Source organism: Pseudophryne corroboree, chromosome 4 (assembly GCF_028390025.1).
Source record: "Pseudophryne corroboree isolate aPseCor3 chromosome 4, aPseCor3.hap2, whole genome shotgun sequence".
In the NCBI taxonomy this organism is placed as follows: domain Eukaryota; kingdom Metazoa; phylum Chordata; class Amphibia; order Anura; family Myobatrachidae; genus Pseudophryne; species Pseudophryne corroboree.
The window spans coordinates 329396781-329418243 of NC_086447.1; the positions used below are offsets into that span (position 1 = coordinate 329396781).

A 21463-nucleotide genomic window follows, 5' to 3' on the forward strand; every position below is an offset into this window, starting at 1 on the left:
GCTGTTTGGGACCTATTTTTCAATCTGCCATCCTGTCTGACACTGCAGTGCCACTCCCAGATGGGCCAGGTGTTTGTGCCGCACACTTGTGTCGCTTAGCTTAGTCGTACTGCAACCTCGGTGCACCTCTTTTTCTTTGCATCATGTGCTGTTTGGAGCCTTTTTTTAAATCTGCCATCCTGTCTGCCACTGCAGTGCCACTCCTAGAAGGGCCAGGTGTTTGTGCTGCTTAGCTTAGTCATACAGCCACCTCGGTGCAACCTTTTGGCCTAAAAACAATATTTTGAGGTGTGAGGTGTTTGGAATAGACTGGAAATGAGTGGAAACGAATGTTATTGAGGTTAATAATACTGTAGGATCAAAATTACCTTCAAATTCTGTGATTTTAGCTGTTTTTATGTTTTTTCAAAAATCACCCAGATCCAAAACCAAAACCTGAAAGGGTGGTTTTGGCAAAACCAAGCTAAAACCAAACACGAGCGGGGATTTAGAACCAAAACCAAAACACAAAACACGAAAAGTTTCTGCCGCACATCTCTATTCTTAACACTCAGCATGTATGTTTTTTTTTTAATGTTTTGATATTGGTATATATGCTTTACCTTTTAGGTGCTTAGATTTGGATATTATTAACTATATGTATTGTATATATTATGTATTGCAGAATGGTGATGGCTCCCGCAATATCTGACAGGTCCTCTTCTGTGGAGCGAGTTGAGACTACTCAGTTTTCTGTGATTGGCTCCAGATGAATCTCAAACAGTGGGTCACCATGGAGACAGAGACATCCGGAGCCTGCTGCGGGTCAGGCGGGGATGCCACTATCAGAGGGTGAAGGGGTATTTGGGTAAGTGCATGTTTGTTTGTTACTCTTGTGTGGTCCTGACGACGGGGCAACAGCTCCGAAACGTTGTCCTTTGAAAATGCAAGATTTACTTGCTTGATGAAGAAGTTACCAGTGCTGTCCTTTTACTGATATATGTTTGATGATGCATGGGCACAGTAGAAAGATGCCCCACTGAGATGGAGTGCTGGGTGATAATGGAAGTATATATATATACTGTATATATATATATATATATATAAATATATATATATTTATATATAGACAGAAGGAAATCAGCGGCACTCAGCAGACTTGTGATAAGATAAAAAGTCTTTAATCCGGTCCTACGCTGTTTCGGGGACTGCGCCCGTGTATGATTTGTCCCTGAAGACGGGGCGCAGTCCCCGAAACGGCGTCTACATTGGATCTTGCCTTTGATCCTCGGAGGGCACCGCAGCAAGTAATTACAACCCTACCTCTGAGTGCCGAACCACAGCCGCTACCTATATATATATGTATATATATATATATATATATATATATAGTGGTGAGAGGGTTTGTGTCTCAGCACAATTTCCCATGTTTCTGTGGAAAACAAGACCTGCACATTCTGCAATGGAGATTTATAATTCCAGGTTTTCAGAATTGCACAGCTGTAACTGGACAAACAGAGGTCCAGATTTTTCAGTTAACCCAGAGACAGCAGGAAGTCAGGTGCAGGAGAAGGGTTCAAAAATCCAATTTTTCCCCAGAGTTCTGTGCGCTGATGCCAGTTAGAGGCAAGTGGGCAGGGAACAGTTTGTAGCACCAGGGACTGTGGACATTGGCCCTGCCAGGAGAGCATGGCATATGTGGCTGCAAGCCACTGCAGTAGGATACTGGGACTGTTCATGAACTGTGGAGATGAAAGAAATAAATTCTGGATCGTGTTTTCACTATTGTATAGCTCAGTGGCCTGAAGTATGTATGATCTTGATGTGACATCAGGGAGAGGAGCAATAAAGGAAAAATCATATGCTTGACAATCAGCACATGCAGTGTGCAGGCTCCTCAAGACAGAAAGGAATATATATATATATATATATATATATATATATACAATTTACACATCAATCCAGTAGATTGCTCACCAAGCCAAATACTACATGCTATCAACGTGAGTTGATATACATCATAGAGTCAGTGGTGTCAGAAGGGGGCTGCGGGGGGGGGGGGGCGGCCCCCACTTGGGTGTCACCTGCCGAGGGGTGACACCAACGTACCGGCTCCTGCTCAGTGACAGGAGCCAGGTGCTGCTCTGTAACATTACAGTGCAGCAACCCGGCTCCTGTCACTGAGCAGGAGCCGACACTGCAGAAAGAGCACTCCCCAGGGCAGCCCGCTCCTCCCGGACCCCCGATGTGATGAAAATGGGGGTCAGGACAGCTAGCCATGCCCTGTCCCGCAAAGCCACACCCCTTTTTGTGCCCGCCACTGGCTGTCTAGGGGCTGAGCGACGCCTCTGCATAGAGACGCTGGTTATGTTACGGTAAGCAGCAATGGATTGCTAGTAGGGTTGGGTTCGAGTGATACTGATGGCCAGTTCCCGGCTGTTAAATGGCCGGCAGGGCGAGCGCAACGAAGCCCCTTCAAGGCTAACTGCACTTGTCAAGCAGTGGTCTTGGTGGCTTGCTGCGCTCGCCACAGGTTCTATTCCCACTATACGGGTGTCATGGACACCCATGAGTGGGAATAGTCCTTGTTGGTCAGCATGCCGACCATTGGGCTATTCACTGTTCGGGATCCCAGCTTCAGTATAGTGACCAACATAACCGCAACCCTTGCCAGTACTGTCCTTGTAAAAATAATAGTTCCACTGAGTAATCATCCACGCAAGGAAAGCTGTGGGTAAACGCTAGGGATATATAGATATATCTCTCTACAGTCCTGTAAATATATATATATATATATATATATATATGCTAAGAAGAATTAGGAGAGCGCACTTATGAGTTTAAAGATATTTCCTTTATAAATAAAAATGCAATATCCACGTACATTTCAGTTTAAAATCACAATCACAGCAATGTTTAAAAACTGTAATGGCTGTGCTCCGTCTGGACGATTCTGTTACACTGGCTCCGGAACCAGCAGCTGACGTAACAACGCCCACGGGGTGTAGCCACGCCCAATGCGTTTCAACCCATAGCGGTCTTCATCAGGGGAGTTCCGAAGACCGCTATTGGTTGAAACGCATTGTACGTGGATATTGCATTTTTATTTATAAAGGAAATATCTTTTAACTCATAAGTGCGATCTCCTAATTCTTCTTAGCAACAATACCCATTACTCCATTGGCCTGGAGCTGGATGTAGCTGCATGTGGAGGAGTTAAAGGAGGAAAGGAAATAACTCTGGAGCATTCAGACTAATTGCGCAGAGACTGAGTATATATATAGTATATTGTAGCATTTATGCTAGCACTCGTAGCCTGCATAGGTTCCTTCCACAGCTTGAAACCTGTAAAGGTGGAAAGCAGAGGTACTCATGGGACTTAAAATGCATGAAACCTGGTTCACCTCCCATCAATGCTTCAGTTCTCTCTCTCTCATACTTCTATCAATGATATGGTCAAGGACTCACCTATAAACATCCTTATGGCTGTACCATGGCTGCTTCTGGACTATGAGAAAGGCATATGTCTGCATGGCTATTGTAAACAGAACATTGTAGACCACAGAAAAAAGCATAGATGGAGAAATCAGTTGGCCTGGTGGTCTGTACGGTGCAAGTTTATGGTACGCAGGTGTAGAGCTCACTGTAAGAGAAGATGGAATAAGTAGTGATTGGTAATATTATAATAAATTTAATGGAATTGCATCCATTACACCCCGGGCCTGATTCACATGTGTTTGCAAACATGATGGTTTGCGTATAGATACGATGTTTGGGGGTCTGCACAGGTGCAAGACCCACTCTATGTATGTGCAGAACAGGTCTTGAAATGTCGCTCGCAGCCCCCTATCAGCCGCAACATGATTGACATGTTGCAGCATTTGGGAGTCAGAGAATGAGTGGCACCGTTCTTCAAAATTGGTCTGTGCTGCCCCTCTTTTGAAGACGTGACAGACACATGGTCTGCGTCATCAGGCACAGGCTTCCTGGAACCCGGCCTACGGATATTATGGAGCCTGAGTAAGCTACAGCACAATGTGTCTCAGCAGTTATACCTAGGAATTGTTGATGCACATCCACACTGAAAAAAGTTAAATTTGCAGTAAAAGCAAAATGCATTTACATATAACATAGCCCATAGTGTACTAATATAACTTTTTTTGGGTGGCCTATGGGCCGCAGAGATGCGGCTGTGCAATACCGTACAACTAATATGCTAATGCTGCAGAAGGCATCTGAGGAGGAAAAACGCCTACTAAAAGCTTTGCAGATCACAGTTTCACATCTAAAGAATGCAGGCCAGACACGCCAATGTCAATCATGCTTCGGCATGGGGGAACTGCAAGCGACAATACAGGACCCGTTTTGCACATGCGCAAACCCACAAAATTTGGGGGGATATTCATTGTTTGAAAAGTCAGTTGGGTGTCTGTTTTTTCCTAGCTAATACACAGGAAAAAACAGACACCCAGCCGACTTTTCAAACATTTGAATTCCCCCCTTGGAGTAGTATACAAACCCAATGGTCAGAATCAGGCCCTACTGTATATCAGTTCTGTGCCATATTCACTTTAGGTACACAATCTTCTTGCATGCAGCATTTTTTGTACTCTTTTTTTCCTGTATGTCTTAAAGCGAAATTAAATCAGAGGTGGCAAAGAAAGTTAAACAAATGAGTTTAAAGATAGTTAACAGTGGGATTTATAAAATGAAATTCTGAGTCATTAATGCCGTAGTAACATATTTACTCACTTGTTAAGAAAATTACAAACATAATTGCGAAATCATGGACCAGAAATTGATTATTCCCAAAGATGTTTCGTTGCTGGAAAACATAGAATATATTAATATGGTTTTGCTTATTACAGAATTCCCACTGTTAGCATTTACAAAATTATTGGTATTATCTCCAGTTATGCTGATTATTTGTTTTGCTGATGTGGAGACAGCAGGGTCTTCTACTAAGTAACTTAGACACTGAGGGGGAGATGTAAGAAGAGGTGGTAAGTGTCAAATGCACTATAGACAACGCTTAAAAACAAGCCTTTGTATGTATGAAAGCAGATAACGTAGAGAAAAATCACTTTTCTCTATGTTATCTGCCAACATCTAATGATTTTGCCATCAATCTACAAATGTATGGCAATGGAAAATTATTGAGGTGTTTTAAAAAATAAGCGCACATCTGCATCTTATAACTTTTTACTTATTGTCAGGGATTACCTGCTGGTATGTGTGCTAACCTTTGGCGGCTGCTGGGGTCCCAGCTGTTCACGTGAGCTCTTGTTATAGTTGTGAGATCTAACGCATGCCCCAATGGAGCCAGCCAGGAGGTAAGGCACAGAGCATTGGCACTCGGCTGATGCGCTGCGGCACTGGCAGAGATTCCCGGAGGGGGGAGTTTTCACTCATTGGTATTGTTTCCTGCTTCACTTCCATAAAGAGGCAAAGCAGGAAGAGAGATTGTGCCGTTTTAATATATCTCTCCCTGAATGACAGTGTCACTTATTCTGTTTTATAGACTTAATTTATACTAGGTGCAAGCCACTGCCATGGAGGTGCAGCAGCCAGCAGTTTCTTAAATGTGAAGTTCATTAAAACTGATTCACCATGTCTGGGAGTGTGGCACTATGATGTCACAGTCCATTGTCACACTCCAGTGGGCATATTTACTAATGATTAATTTTCAGTTTAGAGGGATTTGGCATTCGATTTCCATCTGATTTCCATTCGATTTTGACTTTGGAGATTTACTAAAAGCAAAATTGAATGTCAAATCGAACATAAAACCGAATTCCACTCAAATTGTTTTACTGCAACATATCAATGTTTTCCCATAGTCAAATATAGGATCCCGTCATTTACTAACATTCGTTTTGCAAATCCAACACAAATCGAACTGAAAATTGTACTTCAAATCTCCAAATCAATAGAATAATGAGAGACATTCGATTTGAGCATCTAAACACCATTCTAATGATTGGAAATTGATTGTGATGACTTTAAAAGTCCCTAAAAGCATGTGGAGTAGTGTGGCTATAGGAATAATGGCTTCTCAAGGCTAAGCTATGCTGTGCACCTACCTGCAGTGTGAAAATGACCACCTGACTGAGAGAACCCAGGAGCATCAATCAGAGCAACATTAGCAGCTTCATGAAGTACCCCACAACCTATGCAGGTCTAGGGTCTTTCATTGTCAGATAAACCTCAATGAATTGACTGCTGGGGAGATCATACAGATGTTCCACCTCTTACGTTCCAACATAATGATGCTGTATGACCTCATCAAGACTCATCTTGAGCCAGACACTACACGGTCACATGCCGTATCAGATCTGTACAAGCTGCTGTGTGCTATGCATTTCTATGCTACTAGCTCCTTTTATTCAGTTTCAGGTAGAGTGCTAGGTATTTCCTAGCCTACCTTTAGCAGACACCTGACCCAAGTAATGCGGGCACTGATCCCCCTGTGCAACACCTACATCTGCTTTCCCAGCCAGAATCACTGTGGCATGAACTTAAGGTAGCTTTCCATAGTTTCTCATCATGCCTAATGTTCTGGGAGCTATAGATTGCACACACATTGGGCTGAGACCACCCAGGAATACTGCACAAATATATACTAACCAACATAGTACATATTCCATGAATGTGCTGGTGGTCTGGGATTCAAAACTAAAAATCATGAATGTTGTGACTGGCTATCCTAGTTCGTCCATCGTGCCTACATCCTCAGCAATTCATCCCTGTCTGAAAAAGTTAAGATGGGTCAACTGCCAGAGGGATGATTGTTGGGTACGTTATTTGTATATGTGTTAATAAAGCAGCTAATAGTATTTGCTATTGTAGTGTCTAATATGTTCCCCTTCCCCCAACAGGTGATTAAGGCCTCTATAGCCTTATGATTCGTGACAGAATCCACCTTTGAGCTTTTAAAAACAAGTTTGATAATTCGGGAGGCATATTATTATATAATCCAGCAAAAGTGTCCAAATTTGTGCTCTGCTACTGTCTATTGCATAATTTCACATTAAATCAACCAGTCCCCCAGATTATGCAATAGACAGTGAGCAGGCAGAGGTGTTGTTACCAACAACTGTCTATGTGAGCACAGAATGTAGAAGGCAGATTAGAGCTACACTTACAGCCAACTATTTCAGCTGTAACTAATATTTGTTTTTATTAAATACCACAACATTTTATTCTTTAGTTAGGTGTTCAGGTAAAAAACAGTGTAAAGAGAGATTTTTTTCCCCTGTTAGTTAGAGTGCATGTGATACATTTGGCCCAATAGAAGGTAATGAGGAAGTTGAGTTCAATTTTGCATTAGATTTTAATGGGAATTAGAGGTTTGATTTTGAAGGGATTTCATAAACTGAACACAAAATCCTTCTTAATATCATCAGGAATTGAATTTGATTAGAAAATCGAATGCTAAATCGAATATTAGTAAATGAGGGATTTCTTAAGGAATTTTGCAGTTCGATTTTGATTCGATCTCAGTTAATTTTTTTGAGTCATAAAATCAAATACCAAATTGAACAGTAAATTAGTAAATTTACACCCAAGTCTGGGTAAATAGTGAGGCTGGGGCTAGGGAAACAGTGGATGAAGGGGACACCTGAAGGAAGTGGGGCAAGCTTAGGGCACTCGGGGCACTTCCACTGGACCTGAGTGGCAAAGGCATGAAATTATTATTCCTACCAGTACTACATTGTTTGCAGTGAAAAAAAAACCCCATCAAGATAAATGCAGAGAAAAATTACAAAAACCTTACCCAGTAAAGCAGCAATGTATTGATATATTCAATTAATCCAAACATAGCCATGTATTTAAACATGCAGAAAGATGTGACAAGGGCAGCTCGTCCTTCCCTGTTAAAAAACAAAACAAAAAAATAGACAAACATAGCATCAGTCAAAGAAGCAACGGTCACAGGAGATGAAAGAGGGCGAGCTGACCTTAGGCAGCTGACCTGTTCACACACACAGGTGGTTTCTGGACCTGCTTCACCACGATAATGGGTGAAGCAGACCAGACAATTAACGAATGATATCCACATGATAATACATTTTCCACTTTATCTCTCTCCATTTAATCTCTCTTGAACATTTTATACGTCTCCTCCATGGTGATATCAATTTATATTTGTTAGGTTCATAAAAACAGACTAAATTTGCATTGAAAGTCTTCTCTGTTATAATATTTTATCCAGGGTCAGCATATTGTTTCTTAGCACCCCAGGCAAACCTTCAACTTACCCCAGACACTCTCCCAACCCAAACACCAATACCCTCTTTCCAGCAAATTTAACAAGGATACACATCTCTCAGAGTTAGCTTTAATCCCTCCCCCATCCCTGCCCCCCAGATACAGGTGCGTTAGGGAGCTGCCTAATGGTAGAGCCAGCCCTGATCTTATCTAGAGATGAGCGGATTTGGTTTTACTCGGATTTACTCAGTTCTCAAAACGTCTTCTTATTGGCTCACGGATGTCACATGTTTTGGATAGCCAATCAGATGCCGTTTTGAGAACCGAGTAAATCCGAGTACAACCGAATCCGCTCATCTCTAATCTTATCTAAGACTTTCTTAGGTCTGGAAGGCCTCAGTATATGCCTGTATGGCCCTACAATCACCATTAGGGAGGCCAATCCCGGGCCATTTTTTCAATCCCGGGATTCGGGATTTAAAAACGCTCAATCCCGGTATTCCCAGGATCCCGGGATTGTAGTAGGGATCAGTTAAGAAGGGTGTAGGTAGCAGCGCTGGAGGGTAGGTAGCGGTGCGGGAGGGTGTAGGTAGCGGTGCGGAAGGGAGGGAGGGTGTAGATAGCAGTGCGGGAGGGTGTAGGTAGCTGGGCGGGAGGATGTAGATAGCGGTTCGGGAGGGTGTAGGTAGCAGGGAGGGTTGGTAGCGGCGCAGGAGGGAGGCTGTTAGCACTGCACGGAGGGAGGGAGGGAGGGTGGGTGTAAGTAATATCACTTACTATTAGGTGGGCGGCAGCCATGGACACACTGAACGCTGCGGCATTTCAAATAAAGCGTCGGCTGCCGCTGCTGTGGCAGCTTCCTTGATTGGCTGCCGGTCCGCCAGCTCTGATTGGCTGGCGGCCGGCGCCACATTTGAAGCGCCGCCGCGTTCAGCGTTTGTATATGGCTGCCGCCCGCCTAATTGTAAGTAGTATTACTTACACACCCTCCCTCCCGCACATGCACAGTGTAATCCTGTGAATCCCGGGATTGGATGCTCCAATCCCGGGATTCGGGCCAAAATCCCGGGATCCCCCCGATCCCGGGATTGGCCTCCCTAATCTCCATTATTCTAAAAATGGCAAAGTCACTTCACTGCCGAATACTGAAGTTTTCTGGTGTGAGCTCTCTGCCCATGTCAAAAACAGGCAACCTGGCACATTCTACATCTGCACATTTACACATGGGCAAAACTTGCCTATGGTATATTCTATAGCACAAAACAAATTGAGACTAAAACACCAACAATAAAAGGTGCTAGTTGACCACCATCAAATCAAAAGTTTGTAGAACCTTCTTTTCTGGATCAGTGTTCCTGTTTAACTCTTCTGCTGATTGATTAGCAGTGTTTGACCTTTTCAATCTGGACATATTCCTCTCTGGCTTTTTACCTTTGACCCTTGACTTTCAAAGTCTATGTGGCAGATATATCAACGAGTGACATTCGTGTTATGAATGTTAAATGGTGCTCTAGCCAATCAGCTCCTGTCATTTTTAAAAACATGACAGAAGGAGATTGACTGGATTACCATTAAACATTTGTAACGAGTGATTACAAGGATATCACTCACTGATAAATCTGCCTGTATCGCTCTGGCTCCTGTACTCCTGCTACCCTCCCACTGTACTGTCCTACTAGTTGTTGTTCAACACTCCATTTTTGGAATCCATACTTGTCCTGTATATACTGGTACTAGGGCTTTTGATTAGATTTTGCTAAATACTGATATTATCACATTCTTTCCTGACCCTTATACAGAAACATGAATTCATAGAAATTCAAAGCAGAAAATAAACACTTGGCCCATCTAGTTAGCGCCTTGTTAGCACCCTTGTAGGACAAATCTGTAGTAACACATCACATCCTCACCTCTGAAATAACACATTCCTCCCTGACCCTTGAAGGAACAAATCTGTAGTAATACATCCTACTCTCACCTCTGTAGTAATACATTCCCCACTGACCCTTGTAGGAACAAATCTATACTAATACATCCTACCCTCACCTATGTAGTAATACATTCCGCACTGACCCTTGAAGGAACAAATCTGTAGTAATACATCCTACCCTCACCTCTGTAGTAACACATTCCCCACTGACCCTTGTAGGAACAAATCTATACTAATACATCCCACCCTCACCTCTGTAGTAAAATCTCCATCTCCTTTGTAGTGAATCATTTCTTCATCTATGTAGTAACACTTCTCCCACCTCCACCCCTGTAGCAACATATTTCTCTTCATAGAAATACCTCTGCTCCCAGGCTCCCTTAACTAGTCACTAGGTTCACCAGTCGTACAGGGATAGAAATAAGAGTGCAGATCATTCATTCTAAAAATAATGGGTATCAGCTAAAGAAAAAGCATCTTGGGTGGCACTGTGTCTTTATTGCTTCCCATAGGCCATAGTTTCATCACTAGTTTAAAGTAACTTGTAGCAATGAGAACCAGAGTCCCATCAATAGTTGCTTCCAAACAGCAATATTCTCACAAGCTAAAGTATCTATTTATAAAATGCTATTTTTTTAATACTTTTTTCCCCTAAATTTTACTGAATGTAATAGAAAATAAATATATATTTTATGATGGTCACATTTTCTAAGTTTATAAGTGCCATGTTCCTGACAAAAACATTTATAATCCAAAATAAGTACTAAAATGAATTCTGATATAAATATGTATTGTTTTAGTGGTGTAAAGGAATGCTGGGAATACTACAGTATGTGTGTTTAGGTGGAAAAAAAAATGCTTACTTGAGTAATTCTGGCACACACTGAATATTTGTGAGGAGAGAATTAAATGGTGCAGCCACAGAGGCCTCTTGTACGGATAATGAAATCCCAGCATTGGCCATTTTTAGAGCCTGAAAAAAAAAGCTGTATGATTATTTATGTACAAAGTGACCAAAACAACTACAAAAAAGGATACAAGCGCTATAACTTACTTCAAATTAATAATAAAAATATCTAAGTATAATATACACGGTTGTGTCACATCATTATGACAACCTCCTACATTTGACGTCAGCAGCGCATAGCCCATGAAGTACATCACGTGTCGTGCACTGGATATGTAAGGTGTGCAATAGGCCATCTGCACATGTGTCACTTGTTGCTGTCATGGGTAAAAGGGGCAATTTATCCGAGTTGCAAAAACGAATGATTATCGGCTTTCGGGCCAAGGGTTGCCGTATTTCTGAAACAGCGCAGTTTGTGAACTGTTAGCTTGCTGCAGATGTGAAGGTGTATTGTGAGTGGACGAATGGCACACTTGAAAATAACCAATGTGGAAACTGCAGAGCACCATGTACCATTAATGTAAGAGATGAACGTCGGCTGCAAAGGTGCATAAGGGCCGACCAACACGCTACAGTGGAGCAGTTCACCGTCAAAATGTACCTGTGCTAACCTACCAGCACCTTACTGAGTCACTTCCAGCCCGTCTAGCTGCTATCCGTGCTAGAAATGGCGGTTACTCTGGTGGTCACAACCGTGTATAATCCATATAACAATAATATTTCTGCATCTTCTTAAGCTGTGTACACACGGTGAGATTTATCCTTGCTATTTTGACTATATAGTCAAAATTGCAAGGAAAGTTAGTGCAAATCAGACTGTGTTAGACAGCTTGCGATACCGATACGCACTCCCGTGGGGTCAGTATCGCAAGGAAAGATAGACTGTGCAGGCAAGTCAATCTTGACTATATAGTGTACTATCTAGTACAAAGTATAGTCAAAATCGCACATAGTCAAAATCGAAGGTACATATCTACGTCCACCTCCCCTCTCCTACAAGCCCTTCACTGGCTTCCCTTCCCTTTCAGAATCCAATTCAAACTTCTCACACTCACTTACAAAGCACTCACCCACTCCTCTCCTATTTACATCTCTGACCTTATCTCCCTTTACTCTCCCACCTGTCCTCTTCGCTCTGCTAATGCACGCCGACTCTCCTGTCTTCTGATTACTTCCTCCCACTCCTATCTCCAAGATTTTTCAGGTGCTGCTTCTTTCCTCTGGAATTCTTTACCTCTCCCCCTCTGACTCTCCACCTCTCTACAAAACTTCAAACGGCTCTTAAGACCCATTTCTTTACCAAACCCAGCCAAATCTCATCCTAACCCTCTGTTCCACGCTCTCTCTGTACCCCATCTGTGTCACCCCTGTCTGTCTACCCCTTCCCTTAGAATGTAAGCTCTCATGAGTAGGGCCCTCTTCCCTCATGTTCTTATCCTTTTCTTACTTTAATAATCCTCAACTGCCCAAATCTCACAGTTTTTGGCCACCTGGAACTTATCTCTGTCATTTACTGGTGTAGTTCTGCTTAGTTACCCTGTACTTGTCCTATATTGTCTTCAACTGTAAGTCACTGTTTTCCTGTTTTGATTATGTGCTTATGTACTCTGTAATTGGGCGCTGCGGAACCCTTGTGGCACCATAAAAATAAAGGATAATAATAATAATAATAATAATAATCGTCAAAATCTGTGCTTCTGGGCTCTGGGGGATTTCAAGGGAAATTGCAAAGTCAAAATTGAAGATAGTCAAAATCTCACCGTGTGTATGCACCGTGTGTTGAAACACGAAAAAAACATAAAAATAAATAAGGAGTGCTGGCACTATTATTGTAGTATGTAAGTATATTTAATGAATGCATAGTAAACAAAACAGAATTCTGATATATACACTGACATAGTACATTAGAAATAAGTATATTCACTCTGATGTTTTTAATGCATATTGGGGTCTATGGGGTTTATGTATCAACAGTTTTTTGCGTTAAAAAATGAGATAAATTTTGATTTTTTTTTTATACTTTTCGTATTTTTTAAGTATTGTCTGTATGTCTGTAAGTTTCTCGATTTTATTTGGGGGGTTTTCGCAAAAATCTACTTTTCACATTTTTTTTCAAACTTTTCCAACCTCTATTGAAAATGAATAGGAACCTTATGTATCATTGTATTATCGTGAAAATAGACTGTAACTTTTCAGATCTTTTTTTTCGCCAGCTTTTACTGGCAAGTTTAGCAATAGGCCATGATTGTTCTTGTCGTTCCACCTCTAAACTTACTTTTTTTACAAAAAGAATATACTAAAAATATCTCCCTTTATCTAAATTATACTTATATATATTGAACTAGTCTAAAAATGTACTAATATTTTCTAAATGTTTGCTTGAGATTTATATTATATACATATAATAACTCTCTCATATACAGTATATATTATATATGTGTGTGTATATATATATATATATATATATATATATACACACACAGGGCTTAAAGTGGTCCTGGTGAGGTGGTGGAACTCTTGGAGGAGGACCATGGAGGCACCAGGACCTGAGGAAGGAGTAGGTGGCTGCAGCTCATCAGCAACACTAGTGCCGCCTGTATCATCGATTGACGCAGATGATGGGGTGGGCTTTTCTGTTGGAATTACTGTGCAGGGCAATGGAGGAGGTGGAACTAGTTCCCCCTACCATTACAGGTTCACCTCGTTCCCCCCCCCCCCACAAGCGCTATAACTTACTTCAAATTAATAATAAAAAATATCTAAGTATAATATACACGGTTGTGTCACATCATTATGACAACCTCCTACATTTGACGTCGGCAGCGCATAGCCCATGAAGTACATCACGTGTCGTGCGCTGGATATGTAAGGTGTGCAATAGGCCATCTGCACATGTGTCACTTGTTGCTGTCATGGGTAAAAGGGGCAATTTATCCGAGTTGCAAAAACGAATGATTATCGGCTTTCGGGCCAAGGGTTCATAAAAACTGACTAAATTTGCATTGAAAGTCTTCTCTGTTATAATATTTTATCCAGGGTCAGCATATTGTTTCTTAGCACCCCAGGCAAACCTTCAACTTACCCCCAGACAAATTGAAGATAGTCAAAATCTCACCGTGTGTATGCACCGTGTGTTGAAACACGAAAAAAACATAAAAATAAATAAGGCGTGCTGGCACTATTATTGTAGTATGTAAGTATATTTAATGAATGCATAGTAAACAAAACAGAATTCTGATATATACACTGACATAGTACATTAGAAATAAGTATATTCACTCTGATGTTTTTAATGCATATTGGGGTCTATGGGGTTTATGTATCAACAGTTTTTTGCGTTAAAAAATGAGATAAATTTTGATTTTTTTTTTTATACTTTTCGTATTTTTTAAGTATTGTCTGTATGTCTGTAAGTTTCTCGATTTTATTTGGGGGGTTTCGCAAAAATCTACTTTTCACATTTTTTTTCAAACTTTTCCAACCTCTATTGAAAATGAATGGGAACCTTATGTATCATTGTATTATCGTGAAAATAGACTGTAACTTTTCAGATCTTTTTTTTCGCCAGCTTTTACTGGCGAGTTTAGCAATAGGCCATGATTGTTCTTGTCGTTCCACCTCTAAACTTACTTTTTTTACAAAAAGAATATACTAAAAATATCTCCCTTTATCTAAATTATACTTATATATATCGAACTAGTCTAAAAATGTACTAATATTTTCTAAATGTTTGCTTGAGATTTATATTATATACATATAATAACTCTCTCATATACAGTATATATTATATATGTGTGTGTGTATATATATATATATATATATATATATACACACACAGGGCTTAAAGTGGTCCTGGTGAGGTGGTGGAACTCTTGGAGGAGGACCATGGAGGCACCAGGACCTGAGGAAGGAGTAGGTGGCTGCAGCTCATCAGCAACACTAGTGCCGCCTGTATCATCGATTGACGCAGATGATGGGGTGGGCTTTTCTGTTGGAATTACTGTGCAGGGCAATGGAGGAGGTGGAACTAGTTCCCCCTACCATTACAGGTTCACCTCGTCCCCCCCCCCACTTTAACCCCTGTATATACACACACACATATATATATATACACACACGTGTGTGTGTGTGTATGTGTGTGTGTGTGTGTGTGTGTGTGTGTGTGTGTGTGTATAGATAGATAGATAGATAGATAGATAGATAGATAGATAGATGTTTTGTTTGTGAGACTCTTAATACAGTAGTTCTGTTGGAAGTAAACAGCACACACTACTAAAGGCCAGTGGAATTTCATCTTAGTAACATGTTTATAACAGTCATTAGAATAACCAATCAAATTGACTTTGTAAATGTTCCCTCCTCTTTCAGTTTTCTAATAAGTGTCCCCATAGTAAACTAGCTATTCTTTTCTGCTGTAGGTCAGGTATGTGCTGAACGCCACCAAGGAACTCACTGTGCATGTCCAGCTCTGAAACAGAACATGTGCACTTCATTTAATTTTTTTGAAATGCAATAAAAAATGCGATAAAACGACCAAAAAGTAGAGCGATAATTATCACATTTTTGGGCTTTTATTGCAATCACATTTTCGATGAAAAAAAATTATACATATGTCGGGAAAAAAAGGTTAAAAACACGAAAAAGACCCGATAACTGATGATAAAAAATATGAAAATTATCACATTTTTGGTACATAGACCCCATGGTCCCTTAAAATAATGCTGCCATAAAGATCACTTTGAAAAGCTACTCTCCAGAGTGTAATACCAATTACTAAACAATATGAGGCTGCCGTAAAATACACAGTGCATTAACCAAATATTCTTCATTTGTTAGTGACTGAGTCTGGAGGTTGATTGTTTAGGTCAGGTTAGTTAGTAATATATACCATATGTATGCTTCTCCATATGTCGATATGGAATATTTTATACCCAGCCAAGATATAACCACCGTTCACTGATGATCATACTGTATCTTGTTGGCAGCTAAGGACAAGAAACCACAAAGAAAAAAGAAGAGTCTATATACAATAGGGCATCAGAGGAACATTAACTGGGTGCAGGCCTAGTTATTAATATTGTATTATTATTACATTATGTATCCAAATATTGTCTCCAAAGAGAAATATAAGTAAAACTTAACACTTATTAATATCATACAGTATATAAGGGTTTGTTTATAGCTCATTATAATAAGACGCAAAATAGTTTGTATTTTTTTTTTAGCAAACAGAATATATTAAGAAGGTAAGGGAAAAAACGTGGGGTAAAAAAGTCAGAGCGTATCTGTTGTGTGTTATTATTGTAGGTAGCAATTCAGGGCTTTGAGTCTCACAAAGAAAGCAATAAAGAAAAAATCCTCTAAATTGTGTATCTGAACCAACACCCAGTAAAGATTATCTGAAAAGATTTGATCCAAACTGAGTCCCGGTTCTGATCTTCCTGCAAATTGTAATTCAGACTTTAAATCCAAATTTTGAGTTTTGAATTGCAAAATGTACATGATTGTAGCCATTTATTAATTTGTATGTACAGGTTGAGTATCCCTTATCCAAAATGCTTGGGACCAGAGATATTTTGGATATCGGATTTTTCCGTATTTTGGAATAATTGCATACCATAATGAGATCATGGTGATAGGACCTAAATCTAAGCACACAATGTATTTATGTTACATATACACCTTATACACACAGCCTGAAGGTAGTTTTAGCCAATATTTTTATAACTTTGTGCATTAAACAAAGTGTATCTACATTCACACAATTCATTTATGTTTCACATACACCTTATACACACAGCCTGAAGGTCATTTAATACAATATTTTTAATAACTTTGTGTATTAAACAAAGTTTGTGTACATTGAGTCATCAAAAAACAAAGGTTTCACTATCTCACTCTCACTCAAAAAAGTCCGTATTTCGGAATATTCCGTATTTCGGAATATTTGGATATGGGATACTCAACCTGTATTTCTTTATCAATGATTAAAGATTTCTGTCGATTTTTAATGAAAACAAAAACCGAATACAAACCAAAACACTTAAAGGTGGTTTTGCCAAAACCAAAACACGATGATGATTAATTAGAACCAAAAACACACAAGGGTCCACACATATATCTAGTAAATATCTGTTAATACAAACACGCTTATTAAGTTCTGCAAACTGCTGGGTTGAAGATAGTATACTTCCATCTGCAAGTTAATGATACTATTAAGTCTAGACCACAGAATTTTCAATTCAGCAAACAAAGTATATATTGTAATGAGCTAATGTTGCTACACAGATTCCTTCGCTTAGGCTGTCTCTCAGCACAGGATTTCTGATGCTATGAAGTTCAGCGATCCATATCAAAGTTAGCTGGGCTGCTTCGATAGCGTCAGTATAACAAACCCTGAGCTGGCTACCTTAAAGGTTATGTCAATATAGACATTAGAGAGATGTAGTATTAGCCCAGTGACCCAGTGCAAACATGCCACTATGTGTTTCACTATGTCAGCTTTATCAAGGCAAGTCAGGGCACTCTCCAACAGTTACCAACAATAGTATATAAAACCTGGCTGAAGAGTGGCCAAGAGCATGTTGGCAGGTTCACACTGGGTTACTGTGCTAATACTATGTCTCTCTAAAATGTATATTAAAACAGTCTTTTAGGTAGCCACTGCAAGGTTTATTGTATCAATACTATCAAAGCTACTATAAAAGCGAAGCTAACCTTGTCATGGAACACTGGACTGCACAGCATCAGAAATCCTGCCCTGACAGACAGCTTAAGCCAGGGGTTCTCCGACTTGGTCAACGCCACCGAGCAGGTACAAAGATGTCACATTTCAAAGATCCACAGGTGACCTTGAAATCATGAACTGTTTGGGGCTCTGAGGACACAGTTTGAGAACCACTGTCCTAAGCAAAGGAAATGAAGTTTCAACATTAGCTACTTAAAATATATACTAATCTTTGCTGAATTGAAAACACTGTGGTACATAGTCAATGGTGTCATCAACTTGCCGATAAAAGAATAATAGTTTCAACCCAGCTGTTAGGAGAATCCAATAAATGTGTTTGTGTTACTATATTTCTGCAATATAACTCGGACAATTATACACAATTTAAGGATTTCCTTTTATTAAAAACTAATTGAAGGGGATTACTATATATATTTCACTAACTGAAGACCACAGAACAATTAAATTCATTATTTATACAAAAAGGTGAGTACAGTAGTCTTACCTAATACTTTTAGTTTATTAGGTGGTAATAACTTCACCGTTTACAACTCAATATCTCTCCACATTATTGATAATAGGAGCCAGATGTAATGCCGCCCGAATTCAGCGGCCGTGCGGGATGGCGGCTGAACACGGATGTAAAGGGGCAATCACTTAACTGGCATGGTTTTGCTTTGTTTGTGATTGTCCATTTAAAAAATGTCAGAGTACGGCCGGCATCCGACGCGGCCGATGAACTTGGCCGTCATTACATCTGGCCCCAAGTGTGGGAAAATTGAAAAGAAAAGGTATTAAACACACAAGATAAACCCTACAGTGGTAATTCCACATCAGCATCAGTCCATACTGAAGGTCTTTTTTTCAAGATAAGATGTTTACTGACTAGTGTCCAAGAAACAGTGCATTACCTGGCTTTATATTATGGGGGGCAAAGTGAATTGCATCATCATGGCACCCCACCCACTCCCCTGATAGTTGGTATACACTGCACTCGCTTCCTCATTGGCTGATCTACCCTTGTCTAACAATCACTGTGCTTTATATGCATCTGTAGCTTGGACATTCCTATACTACAGCCAAAATGAAAATTTGGCTCTCTGGACACATGGAGCCATTACTGGCAACCTCTGCATCATCAACAGAAGTGTAGAAGTGGGTAGGGGAGTGACAGATGCAGAGGGTGAGATGGGGGAGTGAGAAGCAGTGGGTAAGATGGGGGAGTGAAAGGAGCAGGGGGTGAGATGGGGAGGGAGTAGCACTGGGGGTGAGATGGGTGAGTAAGAGGAGCAATAGGGGAGATAGGGGAGTGAGAGGAGCAGAAGGTGAGATGGCGGAGAGATGGGTGAGTAAGAAGAGCAGGAGGTGAGATGGGGAAGTGAGAGGTACAGGAGGCGAGATGAAGGAGTGAGAAGTGCAGATGGTGAGATGGGCGAAAAAGAGAGGCAAGGGGTGAGATAGGGAGTGAGAAGCACAGGGGTGAGATAGAAGCTGAGGTTGAAAGGGTAGTGACTCTAGTGAGAGGTGTAGGGGGTAAGTAACGGTGAGAAAGATGCAGGTGATCAGACAGAAAGGAGAGTATATAGGGAGTAAAAAGGTTACCTAGGATGAAGATATGGACACGAGGAGAGTGACAGACAAAGGAAACATAAGAATACAGAAGGTACACATGGAAAACATAAGAGAGGGGAACAAAGGTTGTTCAACATATCCTTTTGATGCAATGCACTTTGTGCATCACATCAAAAATTAAAAAGATCTAAAGCTTCGGAGGGCATTACTGTGGGAATTGTGTGTGTAGGGGGCACTAGTATGTGGGGCAATGTGAATAAGATTGTGCTGCTGTGAGGCGTAATTTAAATTGGGGGTATTACTGTGTGGTGTAATGTGACTGACGGACACTACTGTGTGGTATAATGTGAATTGGTTCTATTATGTGGCCACACCCCTTCCCCATGAAGCCACGCCACTATATTTTTTTGCACTGTCCCTATTTTGAATTTGGGGGAGCACCAAACGAAACTTTCACCCTCAGCGCCACAAAGTCTAGAACCGGACCAGCCTCAAACCAAAATGTTATCTGCAGATATAGCTGCAGTTTACACATATACGGGCACAGCTGTCCAAACAGATTACATTTACAAAAGAGACAACACTTAACATAATGGCAACAACTGATTAGATTGCTGCAGCCTTGTCCGAAAAAGAGTATGCCTTTACCAGGCATTAATTGTTGTATCCCTTTGCCATTAGGGCAGCATAATGCCACCAAAGTCTTGTGACAAATAAATGCTTATTTTTATACATTGAAATCAGGTTACTCTGCACAGGTAAAGGGATATCATTCCTTCATAGGTCACACTGAGCTTTTCGGCTACCAGAGGAAGTGATTGAAAGGCAGGCAGCCATTAGAGCTACGAATATGTAGCTGTATTTTTTATATAGACATACTGTAACTACAAGTTAGGTGTTTCTGTTGACATTATTTCCTATTGTGGTTTATTTAAATCTTTGAATATAATTTCTCTAAAAATGTAAATCTTTAAAAATCTTGGACATTGCCAGAGATAAATATTTATAGGCTATATCTACAAAATTTCAGGCTGCTTTTTAAAATCCAAGCATGTCAGAAACTATAAAAGACTGTACATTATATTAGTAAAAAGGACATTACTTATGGTATATCAAATGCAGAAATGTACTATAATGTTATGTGTACTTACAGCACAGTCATTGGCTCCATCTCCGCACATCCCCACATAATAGCTGGAAAACACAATTGTTTGGAGGGTTAAGAGCTGCCACTAATCTTGTGCCTAGAAACTGCCAATCCCCTAAATCCATCCCTACCCAAAATATGAAATATTTAAAAATAATGTTTGGCTGTGATCTGATTGGCTGGTACTTTATCTCCATCCACTTTATCTCTCTCCAAGGCTTATTACATAGATCCCTTAGTCCCTTTGTGTAAGAAAAATATTGAACTGTTTAATACGCCACAGCTGAACTATTACAGGTATGGGAATCATAAATCTGGAATGTTCTAAAATCTAAATAACAAAAATGTAAACTGTAGATATAGTAATATATGTACAGAAAAGGCGAGAATTGGGGCCTTATTCAGAGATGGATGCAGCTGCTGTAATCGCATGCAGTGGCCGCATCCATCTGATCTGCACATGCCCGGAAGGATGCAATCGCATAGTGATTGACAGCTCCAGGCGGCGGTGCCTCTGTGTTTAGTGGGAATGGTCCAGTCAATACAAGCGTCTCCAGACCATAGTCACATGCAGCCGCTCCAGGCTGTACTGGCAGGGGTCATCGTCTAATCGAGGGTAGGGGTCATCCTCTAATCGTGCATCATGGGACGGCGCAACACGCATACTGGGCGGCACAACATGCATGCTGGCAACCTTACCCTGTGCTGGACGGCCCCCCACCATGTGAGTAGATAGACGCATATCTTGCTGCGGAAGCAAAATCTGCGTCCATCTCTGAAGCCACCCTTAGTTCGTAATTTATTAAATAATTAGAAATGTGCTATACTGCTTACTGGTTATATGAATTCCATTTAAGGTGCAGGATACACTTTAAACACTGAACACATACATAGCACAATAAATAATTTCCCTCTATAGTGAATCAATGTATTATGGGGTATATTTACTAAGCCTTGAAGAAAGATAAAGTACGATCCAATCAGCACTTA

At 40.6% G+C, this 21463-nt stretch overlaps 1 protein-coding gene across 1 annotated transcript in view; it reads right to left on the bottom strand.

Moving 5' to 3' along the window:
* The window catches only part of LOC134909486 (probable cation-transporting ATPase 13A4), a 115066-nt gene that overhangs the window by 14498 nt on the left and 79105 nt on the right, over nt 1-21463 (bottom strand). Inside the window, exons 22-26 of the mRNA XM_063916410.1 lie at nt 20478-20520; nt 10984-11093; nt 7757-7853; nt 4732-4804; nt 3448-3622 (exon numbers count right to left, since the gene is read on the bottom strand). Of these exons, the coding sequence (XP_063772480.1) occupies nt 3448-3622; nt 4732-4804; nt 7757-7853; nt 10984-11093; nt 20478-20520 (498 nt within the window). The remainder of the gene's footprint in view (nt 1-3447; nt 3623-4731; nt 4805-7756; nt 7854-10983; nt 11094-20477; nt 20521-21463) is intronic.